General features: G+C 36.7%; 1 protein-coding gene across 1 annotated transcript in view; it reads right to left on the bottom strand.

Moving 5' to 3' along the window:
* Nucleotides 1-4,822: 4,822 nt before the first annotated feature.
* Nucleotides 4,823-13,554, bottom strand: part of nck2b (NCK adaptor protein 2b) — a 63,127-nt gene continuing 54,395 nt past the window's right edge. Inside the window, 3 exon segments of the mRNA XM_051112865.1 lie at nucleotides 4,823-5,830; nucleotides 5,832-5,960; nucleotides 9,550-10,265. Coding sequence (XP_050968822.1) covers nucleotides 5,765-5,830; nucleotides 5,832-5,960; nucleotides 9,550-10,265 — 911 coding nt within the window. The 3' untranslated portion in view covers nucleotides 4,823-5,764.

The following is a 13,554-nucleotide window of genomic DNA, read 5'->3' as shown; positions in this document are numbered from 1 at the left end:
TAACTAGAGCATGAATAAGATCTGCTGTGTTATTAATTGAGAGAAAAGAACGGAGACGAGTAATGTTACGCAAATGAAAATATGCAGTCCGCGTGATATTATTAATTTGAGTTTCAAAGGATAGTGTGCTATCCATGACAACACCCAAACTTTTAACCTGCGAGGAAGGACAAATTGCATTATTATCAATGTATAAAGAAAAACTGTTAGATTTCGACAAAACAGATCTTGTACCAACAAGCAGAGCCTCAGTTTTGTTGCCGTTTAGCATCAGGAAATTACCTGAAAGCCAATCTTTAATTTCAGCTAAACAGCTGAACAAAGATGGTGGAGGAAAAGAACCAGTAGGTTTAGCAGAAAAAGGTAGAGGTAAAGTTGGGTGTCATCTGCATAACAATGAAAATTAATATCATGTTTCCTCAAAATTAAACCAAGAGGGAGTATATAAATAATGAAAAGAAGCGGTCCCAAGACAGAACCCTGTGGAACACCAGTAGTGACTGTAGATGTTCTTGATCTGAAACTTTTTAAACAAATACACTGGCTGCGGCCAGAAAGATAAGACCTAAACCATGACAGTGGAATGCCAGTAATCCCAACAGAAGCTAACCTGTTAAGAAGTATCTCATGAGAGACAGTGTCAAAGGCAGCGCTCAAATCAAGAAGGACAAGTATGGTTAAAAGCCCAGAGTCAGCTGCCAGCAACAGATCGTTAGTTATTCTGACAAGAGCAGTCTCAGTGCTATGGTGGGGCCGGAAACCAGATTGAAATTGTTCAAACAAATTATTATTAGCGAGATACTCATGGATTTGAATTGCAACACACTTTTCCACTATCTTAGAGATAAATGGTAAATTTGAAATAGGTCGAAAATTTTCAAAGTTAGATGGATCAGCCCCTGGTTTCTTAAGTATGGGAGTAAGTATAGCAGATTTAAGAGAAGGAGGCACAGAACCAGTAGCAAGTGAAGCGTGAACAATTTTAGAAATCAGTGTTAACAGGGATGGTAGACAAGCTTTCACTAAAGTAGTTGGTAAAGGGTCTAACTGGCAAGTCGAAGATTTAGATTTATTTATCATACCCATTATCCCTAAAGTGGTTGGTAGTGTAAAGGTAGAGAAAACAGAGTGTGAAGGTGCCTAAAAGATAGACTGACAAGAGTTATGATAGAAATTACCACTAAGTAATTGCTGATGTACATTATTAACCTTAGACTCAAAGAAATTCATAAGACGATCACATAGGTCATTGGAATACATATCAGATGGCAAAAAATCATGAGGTCGCAGAATGCTGTTTACCACCGAAAAAATAAGCCTGGAGTTCCCATTGCTGACTCCAATTATGTTGGAATAATAAACAGATTTAGCTTTAGACAGTGCATTTTTGTAATTTAAAACATGTTCAGCATACATTTCTTTATGAACTGTACGGCCAGACCTAACATACAAGCGCTCTAACCTACGGCCTTTAGTTTTAAGTTCACGCAGTTCAGATGTGAACCAAGGAGCTGAATGCTCAGTTTGAGTTCTCGCAGGTGCAAAATCATCCAAAATCTTATTCAGTCCATCATTGTAATATGAAACCAGTTCATCAACAGTAAAGAAATCAGATTTACTAGAAAAAATAGCAAGTTCATCAGCAAGAGTAGGCACATCAATATTCTTAATATTCCGAAATGTGATTGAACGACACGGGTTTACCTTAAAAACTGCCAACTCAGCACAAAAAGACACCAACAAATGGTCTGATATAGACAGATCAGAAACAGTACAATTGTAAGGTGCTATACCAGAACAGCAGACAAGATCTAGAATATGCCCCTTAGAATGGGTGGGTAATGTATTAAATTGCTGGATACCAAAGCAATCCAAGCATGATAAAAATTCACTTGTAAATGCATTACTGACATTATCTATATGAATGTTAAAATCACCCAACATAATAACATTTGGAGACATAGAACATAGATAAGTCAAGAGTTCAGAAAGTTCTGTTAAAAAAGCAGTATTGGTCTTAGGAGGGCGGTAAATAGTTGTGAGGATAGTAGGAATTGCCCCGTTGATTTTTAAGGCAATTGATTCAAAAGAAGAAAATGCAGACAGAGTTAACTGAGATACTTTCAAGTTCTCTTAATAAAATATCGCTAGCCCCCCTCCCCGTCCCGTATCACGGGACTTACAAAAATTACACCGAACCGTCACGTTATAACAAAGGTACGTACCGAACCATCATATTTTATTTAATTCGTACCGTTACACCCCTACACCCTTTCATGGAAACGGTATTTTCCTGGTGGCTGTGGCCTTTTTCAGCAGGATAATGCACCACAAAGCAAAAATGGTTCAGAAATGGTTTGAGGAGCACAACGAGTTTGAGGTGTTGACTTTGCCTCAAAATTCCACAGATCTCAGTCCAGCTGAGAATCTGTGGGATGTGCTGAACAAACAAGTCCGATCCATGGAGGCCCCACCTCACAACCTACAGGACTTAAAGGATCTGCTGCTAACATATTGGTGCCAGATACCACAGCACACCTTCAGGGGTCTAGTGGAGTCCATGCCAGAACAGGTCAGGGCTGTTTTGGCAGCAAATGGGGGACCAACACAATATTAGGAAGGTGGTCATAATGTTATGCCCGACTGGTGTATGTAACATATTTATGCATCTCCCTAAGGGAGACTGAGGAAAAAATATATGTTATAACTGGTATATAACACTGGTATATAACTCTGCATCTTTCTAAATATTTCTACATGTGACTATTTCGCAGGCAGACAACACAATGAATGCAGGACACCAGTAGTGAGTTGGAAACTTGGAAACTAGATTATGATCTAATAATGCTTGTCAATGTCAATGTTATTGATGAAATGCTTATGTTATACTTGAATTTTCATATTAAAGGTCCCTGGCTTAGCTGAGAATCTGAGTGGGTGTGCCTGGGATCCAAATTGTTGCCAACCTCTGATAAACCGGGCACAGCATATAGTTTAGTATGGCAAACTACTTCAGCGCCCCCTAGTGAGCAGTACATGTAAACACAAAGACTTTATTGGAGGCTACACTCATAATGCTATGCTACTAGTAGTAATAGTGTACTAGTGGTGTATAATGCCTACTTCATTTGGAAAAATGTACAGTATACATCAGAGCATATCGCACATTGATTAGTGTATCCCACAATGCAACAGACACCACTTGACTTACCATTTTAAATGTTACAAACCCAAAGTGAAAATCACCTGTGAGGATCTACTCTTGAGTCTTTTAATAGATCCACCTGCAAAAAGTTCACATTTTTCCACTGCAAATAAAGTCAAATAATCATATCTATATCTTAGATGACACTATTCTCCTCTTTGCAATGCACATTGCATGCTATCTGATGCATTACGTTGATCAAAAGTGACAGTAAAGCCATTCATAATGCTATAAAAGATTTGCATTTCAAATAATAAACACTAATAAATAAGTTCTTATGAACTTTGTTCAGACTGAAAATTCAGCTTTGCCTCTACATGAATAAATGACATTTTAAAGTTAAAGTTTTTTTTTTTTTTTTTTTTTTTTTTGTAATTGTGACAATATTTTACACTATTACAGTTTTAATCAAATAAATGCAGCTTTGGTGAGCATAAGAGATAAACAATAAAAATAAAAAAATCTATTTTTAAATTTTTTTTTTTTTTTCACCGAGACTGCATTTATTTGATCCAAAGTACAGCAAAATCAGTAAAATATTGAAATATTTTTACTATTTAATATAACCATTTTTTATATTTGAATATATTTTAAAATGTAATTTATTCCTGTGATTTCAAAGCTGAATTGCTGCAACATTAAAAAATAATTTAAATCATGTACACTACCAGTCAAAAGTTTTTGCACACTAAGATTTTTAAATGTTTTTTTTCTTTTACCAAGCCTGCATTTATTTGATCCAAAGTACAGCAAAAACATATATACAAAAACAAATATAACCATTTTTTTATTTGAATATATTTTAAAATGTAATTTATTCCTGTGATTTCAAAGCTGAATTTCTAGCATCATTACTCCAGTCACATGATCCATCAGAAATCATTCTAATGTTCTGATTTGCTGCTCAAAAAACATTTATGTTGAAAACAGCTGAGTAGAATTTTTTCAGGTTTCTTCGATGAACAGAAAGTTTAGAAGAACAGCATTTATCGGAAATATAAATCTTTTGTAACATTATAAATGCCTTTATCAGCACTTTTTTTTATCAATTTAAAGCATCCTTGCTGAATAAAAGTATTAATTTCTATAATTTATTCCCCTCCCCCCAAAAATATATTGTGTTTAATAATTTAATAATCATTAATAAATAATTAATAATTTAATAATTATTGACTCCAAGCCTTTGAATGGTATAGTGTATAATGTTACAAAAGCTTTTTATTTCAGATAAATGGTGGTCTTTGGATCTTTCTATTTCTATCAAAGAATCCTGAAAAAAATAAGTTCTCATCTGTTTTAAATATTGATAATAATAATAATAATAATAATAATAATAATAATAATAACCATGTGACACTGAAGACTAGAGTAATGATCCTGAAAATGTAGCTTTGATCACAGGAATAATTTAAAAATATATTCATATATATTTTAAATGGTAAAAATATTTCACAATATTACTGCTTTTGCTGTATTTTGGATCAAATAAATGCAGGCTTGGTGAGCACAAGCGAATTCTTTAAAAAAAAAAAAAATTCAACATCTTACTGTCCAAAAACTTTTGACTGGTAGTGTATGTTACCAAGAAACAATGAAAAAAAGCACACAACTTTGCCATTACTCTTGCAAAATGTTTAATTACACAAAAGTATTTCAACTTTTTGCACAGCTATCATGGATGTGGAGCTTACTACATTGTCCTTCTCCGCAGCTTTTTTTTTTGTCTTCCTCTCGTTAAATAAACATGATTTTAAATAACAATGCTCAGTAACATTCATATGTACCATACTTTTATAAAAGCTCTGAAACCTAAAAGCTGAATGGACTCATTTGTAAATAGACCAAACCATTCTCTTCAAATGGTGCCCTTTAGAAATTTAACTCTAACAGTGTTTTGCTGTAATATGGAGGTTTATGGCAACACTTTTTACGCTGATACAGATGTGTGAATCTGAATGAGGTGGATATAGTTCTCTTATATATTTATATATATACTAGACGAGCAGTGCTTGAATGTGAAGGTGGCACATTTGGTTAAGCATCTACAAAACATTCATCATATAAAGACCCTCCTGTTGACATTTCTCAGTTCATCCAGCAGGGGGCGACGAGTACCTGTGGCCATCTCTCTCTTTGGCAACTCCCATGTATATACAGTTTGCCCTGTGATGACTTTGAATATTGTACTGCCAAAACAGTCTGTATCAGATGAAGGCCGCATCTGTTGGCTGTCCTGTATCTCGACGCCGGCTTAGTGTGAACAGAAAATGAGCTGTCGGTCAAGGCAATGGGCAAGTGCTTAAATTATCACTTGGAAAAGGCGATATTCATTTAGGTGAACCACTGAATAGAAGAGCTAAAGGGACAAAACGGACACCTCTGCAGAAACAACAATGTTAAATCCTGTGATTTTCCTGTGGGTTCGTATTCACTAAGTCCCCTGTTTGCTGGTGAGAAATGAGCGGTAAGTAGGAGTTGCAGATCACTTGGCTCAGTGTGAGGTCAGATCTGGTCTGGTCCAGTCAGGTCTGGTTGTAAGGCTCATTTGTGTGTGGAAGGTCACTGGAGGGGTTTGATAAGGTAAAGCTTCTCTCCATGTTCGCTAGTGAAGATGGGAGCTTTTTTTGTAGTGCTCTAACAGTTCATCCATAGTATTGAAGCGGCGTTGACCGATGCAGTAAACTCCATTAGCCAGCTGCACTTTAAAGTGTTTGTTCTTCCCGACTGCTTTCAGCGACACTGAGAAATCACTTGGCTGAAGAGAAGGAGAGAGAAAGAAACAATATTCGTTAAGTGAACTTCAGCCTACAGATGGCACCATAAGCCCTATATGTAGATCGCGAGGTGCATTCCCTTCACAAACAGACGTAATCAACTGCATCTTCGGTTTTTTTTTTTAAATCCAAGAGCTTTCTAAACCTGCATATACAGCATTGGTAGTACCACGTTCAAGGCCCAGAAAGGTAGTAAGAACAGTGATAAAAGTAGTTCAACCTTAATTTTATGAAGCTAAGAGAATACTTTTTGTGCGCAAAGAAAACAAAAATAACGACTTTATTCAACACTTTCTTTTCACGGATTTTATCAAAAATATCTTAATTTGTACTCTTGAAGATGAATAACGGTCTTGCATGTTTGGAATGACATAAGGGTTAGTAATTAATGACAGAATTTTCATTTTTAGGTGAACTAACCCTTTAACTCGTCAGCTGAGTTGGGTGTATGCAATAAAGAAAACATCCTAAATATGCAGTAACAGTTAGAAAACAACTGCTCTAGATTAAACTGCGTTTTTATTTCAATGACATACATGTCCACGAAAAAGAAATGTGCAACTGTAAATGTATCTAGCTTTTAAAAATGTACTCTTTCCAATCACGCTTGTTTTATATGGTTTTAAAAAACTTTTTTTACAGAAAAGTTTCAATTGAATGGCTCTGAAATGCCATGTAAAAGTACTACCACATTTTCCTCATACATTAAAGATACAGCAATGTACACATTACATCATTTATTTCCAAACTTTAAATGACAAACATCCCTAATTTATGAATATTATTAAAGTGGTCATGAACTGCATTTCTTAATTATTTTATAATGTTCTATGAGGTTCAATTATGATGTTAGTGTGTTTTTACATTAAAAAAAGAAAGAAAAAAAAAAAAGAAAACTATTTTCTCTCCTGTTTTTGCCCCTTGCAGAACGGCTTGTTTTTACAGGCGGGGTGCATTCAAGACTTGCAAGTAAATGCCCACTGCTATGACTGGCTAACAGTTCTGCTTATTAAAATAACAGATTGACGGTGACGTATTCTGAAAGTGTTTACTCACACTTGTGTTGCGACATTACTGTTTGATCCAGTATAGTCAGACTTAGCACTGCATCATCTTTTACTTATAGTTTCTCTAAAAAGTCTGCATCATACTGTCGTGTTTAAAAATGAATCCGTAAACAAATAAAGCAAGCAAACAAACAAACAAACAGTGTTTCAATGACCAAATCTGGAGCTCTTTCCTAATTTTACTTTGCATTTACACCGGACGTGAGCAGCGCAACACAACAATAGACAACAGAATACATTATAATCGTTGATTCTGTTTACACTGAGACTGACACAGCAAATCCTAGACCGTAAACTGATGTCTCGCACTATTTCTGACATACTCCAAGCATTCACGCTGCTTCTGACCTGAAAAAGAAATAGATTCGCAAAGCAACAGCTCTCGGGTCCAATCTAGTTTTGGTGTTAGGATCACAACGAAGGCAATTCAAAGACTATTTTTCACTAACTTATACTTGTAGTCTTGTAATGACATCTGTATGGGGTAAATCCTGTGTTTGTCTCTCTCTAGTATTTCCTCTTTCCTACAACATGACTTCTCAGTTCATCACATGACATTTGACAACCTAAACTAATCAAAGAAAAAGTTGTCCACAAAAAAGGTGTAAAGATGTCTAATGTACAATAAATAATATATAACAAATAAAACAATTAGAACAAATGACCAACAAATCACCAGTGTTACTTTAGTATTATTTATAAACTATTGGAGTTTTATGAATATTCTGAATGAGCGTTATTTATACTTTTAAGTTTTCATAATTGAATTTAGTTACATTAACATTATTTCGATTTAATTTTTAGTCAGTTTTAGTTTTTATTTCATTTCCAGTCAAAGAGATAGTTCACCCAAAAATGAAAATTCTGTCTTCTCACCCTCATGTCGTTCCAAAACCATAAGACCTTTCGTTCATCTTTGGAACATAAATTAAGATATATTCAAAAATCTTAGAGCTTTCTGACTCTGCATAGACAGCAATGCAACTGACATGTTCAAGGCCCAGAAAGGTAGTAAGGACATCGATAAAATAGACAATGTGACATCAGTGGTTTAACCGCTGAAGCTATGAGAATACTTTTTGTGCACAAACAAAAATACAGACTTCATTCAACAATTTCTTTTCTTCCGTGTCAGTCTTCGACGCATAGTCACGAGAGTACCACAACACATACATGTGTCTTCCTCTGCTTGGAAACATGGCATAGTACAGTGGTCGGCAACAGGCGGCCCACAGGCCAAAATCGGCCCGCCAGCAATAATACCTGGCCCACATCCGCAGTCAGATTATTTTGATAGCGGCTGGTTCTGAAACAGACTGGTCATGACACAGCTGTCACAATTTATTTGAATCGCCTTTGAATAAGCGCTTGCTGTTCATGCTGTTAAAGGCTTTTACTTTTGATTTCACGATCACGCACACTCTGTGTAAAGGGAGCACATCTTACGATCTACCACTGTGTCCTATTACGTGACACCAGGACACAAGATAAAAGGAGTTTTTGTCCTAACTAGCGGTAATGGCAACACACAAAATTTCTATTTTAACGGTTTCCAATTCTGGAACAACAACACAAACTATGACAGTTATAATCTCAGGTACTGATTATGTGCTTTATTCAATGTTAAAAGTGTCTAAAGTGAGTTTGAATATCATTTTGCGTGAGATTTATAGCCATGCTGAAAGCAACAACAGATAGTTTACCTCAGATCTTGAAAATAAATTTAAGCAAACATATGTTAAAACTGCGAACCAACAAGTATTTTCCATGACAAAGATGGTATCAGTCATTCAATATTTAGTTTTAACAATGTTGAAAAGGTTTAATATTTATGAATTCGATTATAAAATTCTATTTCGTTGAGAGTGCAGTGCAATTCTGCGCTTCTGAATGGGCCGTGAATTTTGTCAGTTGGGTTGCTGTCTAAGCAGGGTCAGAAAGCTCTCATTTCATCAAAAATATCTTAATTTGTGTTTCAAAGATGAACGAAGGTCTTGTGGGTTTGGAACAGCATGAGAGTAAGTAATGACAGAAATTTATATCTGGGTGATCTATCCCTTTAATAAATTTAGTGCTTTAATTTAAACGTACTTCAGTTGTAATTTTTCATAAAAAGCTGATGTTTGGCCATCGTTGAGGCACAGAATTTACAGTACGTTCTAGCTGGCCTTTGGCTGTAGTCTTTGTGGTGTGTTCAAGCACAACTTTTTGGCCCAAATGCAAGCGATACAAGGTTTTTGTCACTGCTAGTTAGCTTGCTTGAAGTTACCTTGCTGTGTCACTGCCTTTATATTTTATTTTATCTTTATTTCATTTATCAAAAAAGTTTATAGTCAAAAAAGTTAAAGTTTATAGTATAATAGTTTTAGTTACCAATAATAACCATTCAAATGACACTATGGACACAAATAACTTTGCAGAACTCAAGTGACTATTCACAGCTATTGAAAGCGGCTATTAGGTAACTGCATTTCGATTAGATCAAGATAAACACTTGACTCACAGAGGACTCGCTGTCTCGCACAAGGAAGTCTCCCTCCACCCCCCTCTCGTTCAGCGCACACTCAGCCTGGTGCCGTGTCACGTTGCCATAGTACCAGTCCTTTCCGGCGAATTTCCCCGTGTGGGAGGGTCCCGTGTGGCTGTTCTGCTGGGATTGGGAGCCCAAGGCTAATGGACCATCGTTGAGCACAACCACATAGTTCTTTGGCACCAGACCCACCTGCCCACGGCAGTTCTTACACCTCCACCATTCGGGGTCATTCTCTGGCTTCTCCAGCACTTCCATCATCTCGCCCTTCTCGAAGTTCAGCTCCTCCTCCGTGACGGAACTGAAGGGGTAGAGCGTCTGAACAGTGTGTAGGACTCTGGGGCCCTGGCCGTTACTGAGGACCGGCCGTGAGGAGAAGACAGCGGGAAAGTCAGCTGACGTGTCCTCCACCTCCTCCTCCTGGACGTAGTTAGAGGGGAACCAGCCCATCTGACCGTTATAGCTGCCCCGCCACCAGCCGTCGCTGCATTTCTCCATCACCATCAGCCGGACTCCTTTCACCAGGCTAAGCTCATCCTCCCGTTCCGCATTGTAGGCAAACTTCACCACAGCTGGAGTGTTCAAATCATATATTCGTTCTGCTCCACCTCCATTAGACGAGTACTCATCGGTGCTGGGTGTTGGAGAGGCTTCCCGTGTGCTCGTTTTGCGTTTCGTTTTTCCCAAGCCTGAGAAAGAGACAGAAGTATTAGACATCAGACAGAATCATTATGTAAAACTCAAGCCTCTGAGCTCTGGTAATTAGAAGTTGAAGAAAAAGGGCAGTGATATTGATTAACACTGTAAGTTCATCAATACTAATCATTTCCTGCTGAAAGAAGACATTTGATAGCATTACTGCAGCCCACCACATTTCCTCTCGGTGTCCTCTATCTATATTTGTCCTTCCCATCTTTCTCCCATTCTTAATGGCATGGTCAATTGGCTGTTTTTAAAGGCTGCCTAGTGCCTGTTGTACAGAAATATCATGCCCCTTACTATTACGGGGAGTTGCATGTGTATTGTAAACAACAACATCAAAACTGCCATATCAATTTGAGCCTGAATCAGACCCAGAGAATATTACTGAAGAGGAGCAGTGGTGTGAGGACCACATTGGAATTGCTCAGTTTCTTCTTCTTCTTCTTCCAAATTAATCATATTTTTGAGGGCCTAAACATGCTCAAACTCATGAAACTTTGCACACGCCAAAAGTGGTGAGAATTTACATCTGATATGGGTTTCAGAAGTGGGTGTGGCAAAATGGCTCGATAGCGCCACATAAAATTTCAACTAAGTGCCCCTTGAGCTATGTTTTATATACATGTACGAAATTCGGTAGACACATGTAACACACCGCTACCTACAAAAAAGTAATGTGGTACAAAGTCCAAAACCCAACAGGAAGTCTGTTATTTTAAAATTTCTTGGCAAGTTCTGTGTCGTTTTTGCCATTTCAGGCATTGTATATATAAATGAACTCCTCCTAGTGTAATCTAAAGCCTTTTGTGACAGTAAATTGCGAAGATCTTGAGTTTCCGTTAAAGGGCATGTCCGTAGCGGCCTGACAAATTTCAATGATTCGCCATGAAACAGCAAGTTGTTGTCATTTAGGCATGTCTGATATGCACCAAAATTCACATGTTTGATAAAAGTCCTGTCCTGAACACAAGCCCATGCCCATATTCAGTTATAGTCATAACACCACCTACTGTCAACAGGAAGTGACATGTTTTACACTGTAAAAAACTCTTCCTAGATATTTAATGACAACAACATTATATTTGGTAATTCTAATCTAAAGGCCTTTGCAACGTTAAATTATGAAGATCTTGAGTTTTTGTTAATGGCGTGTCTGTGGCGCCCTGACAAAGTTCAATGTTTCGTCATGGAAGAAGTAGTTACTCAGATGTACAATGAAGTACTAACTCAGGCGTGCAATGTCCGATCTGTCTCAAACTTAACATGTTCGACAAGAGTCCTGGCCTGAACACATCTATATGTCAATATTCTGTTATAATCATAGTGCCACCTGCTGCCAACAGGAAATGGCTTGTTTTACACTGATTTAAACATGCAATGTCCGACCTGCACCAAACTTCCATTTAGTAAGTGTACTGGCCTGGAGACATCTAAAGGCCAATATTTAGGTATAACCATAGCGTCACCTGTTGGTGACAGGATGTGTCATGCTTTACACTAACTCAAACATACCATGTTCAATATGCACCAAACTTCATATGTTTAAAAAAAGTCCTGGCCTGAAGACATCTACATGCCAAAATTCAGTTACAGTCGTAGCGCCACCAGCTGGCAGCAGGAATTTTGGCACATATAACTGACTTTGAAATATTCCTCCTATATTTACCACTTTAAATGCATATTGCTCACCGTTTTCCTAAAACCACTGGGTGGCGGTGAACCCAGGTGCAAGGGCCCTTTTATTGCTGGTTGCAGCTTTAATTTGTGAATGCTACTGCTGTTTATGTTATCTTTTGTTATATGGTTTTATCCTTATTAAAGCTTTAGTACAGTAATGAATGATTGTATTGTAGCATATTTGTAGAGTAATTGTTTAATTTGTAAGAATAATAATTTATAACAGTAACATGGCCTCACCCCCATTGTTGTGTGTTCCCAAGGGCAGGGTTTATGTAACTTTCAGGGTTTGTGGTGTCACAAACCCAGGAGGAAGCTTGTTGTAGTCCCTACCAGCTGTTTGTTTTAGTCCTTAAGCAAATTCTGTAAAAGAAAATATCTCCCTTTGCATTAAATTTTGAACGTCGTAACTTTGCAGATGTTGTTTATGGTCAAACAGCAGCATTACACACTAACAAAAGTTAAAAAGGGGAAATCATAATCAAGGACCCATTTAAACCTTATCTATCACATTTTCTGTTGCTCCCAACAATGCAGAATATCATTAAAAATTACTACATTACTGTTCAGCAAGATTTTTGTTGTTTTTAAAGATTCTAACATTTACCAAGGCTTTATTTATTTGATCAAAAACACAGTAAAACTGTAATATTGTGAAATATTACTGCAATTTATAATATAAATATTCTATTTGTAATATATTTTAGATGTTTTTCTGTGACCACAAAGCTGAATTTTTAAATGAAGTTTAAAATGGTACTTTATGCTGTGTTAAGACAAGATTTCCTAAATTTTATATTAACCTTGACAGCCCTCCAAAACAGATTTAGTCTTTTCTCTAAAAAATTTATTTGATCTTTTATTTTTATTTTTTTTTTCTTGTTTCTTTTTTCAGTTAAATCACAGCTTAAGAGGAAAACAGCTTAAAAAAAAAAAAAAAAACAAAAAAACAAAAGCACTAAAACAATGCTCTTTCTAAAACAAAGTGCAGAACAGCTGTAATATTTAGGTTTTGTTTACACAACACTCATCCTTTAATTTTCACAATTAATGAATTAGTTCTCGAGAAGCTCATTCACATAAGGTGTAAACATTTACATATAAACAATAAATAAATTACACAAAGAGGAAGCAAAACTCCAAATTGTAGCTGTAGCTTTAAAATGCCTGCTTATCTTGGCATTTTGAATACTGCAACCTGTTAATATGGGCGATGAAATTAATATGCTCCACTCATGGGTATATGATATTGACCTCAGTGTTGCTGCTTCGAGTATAAACACAATACAATAAAAACAAACAGCAGAGACACTGAGCAATAGTGGCCCACCTGAAATAAACAGTCAGTAAACACATTTACATGTGAACACACATTAACACACAATCACACACAATAGTACCCAGCAATTTCCTTCCTGCAGCAGAAGACTGCACACACTCATCTCACCACTGTTTTTCTCACCTTAAGTCCCCCCCCTCCCTCAATCTCAATACACACCTGCAGAGAATAGTAAATGACAATAACTTCCTCTCTGTACTATGAAAGAATAAGAGGAGAGTGAGAAAGAGTGCAGGTGTTCACGTGTCTGAGAAAGTAGA

This window comes from Labeo rohita, chromosome 6 (assembly GCF_022985175.1).
Source record: "Labeo rohita strain BAU-BD-2019 chromosome 6, IGBB_LRoh.1.0, whole genome shotgun sequence".
Lineage (NCBI taxonomy): Eukaryota > Metazoa > Chordata > Actinopteri > Cypriniformes > Cyprinidae > Labeo > Labeo rohita.
This window is presented reverse-complemented; position numbering and strand designations above follow the sequence as displayed.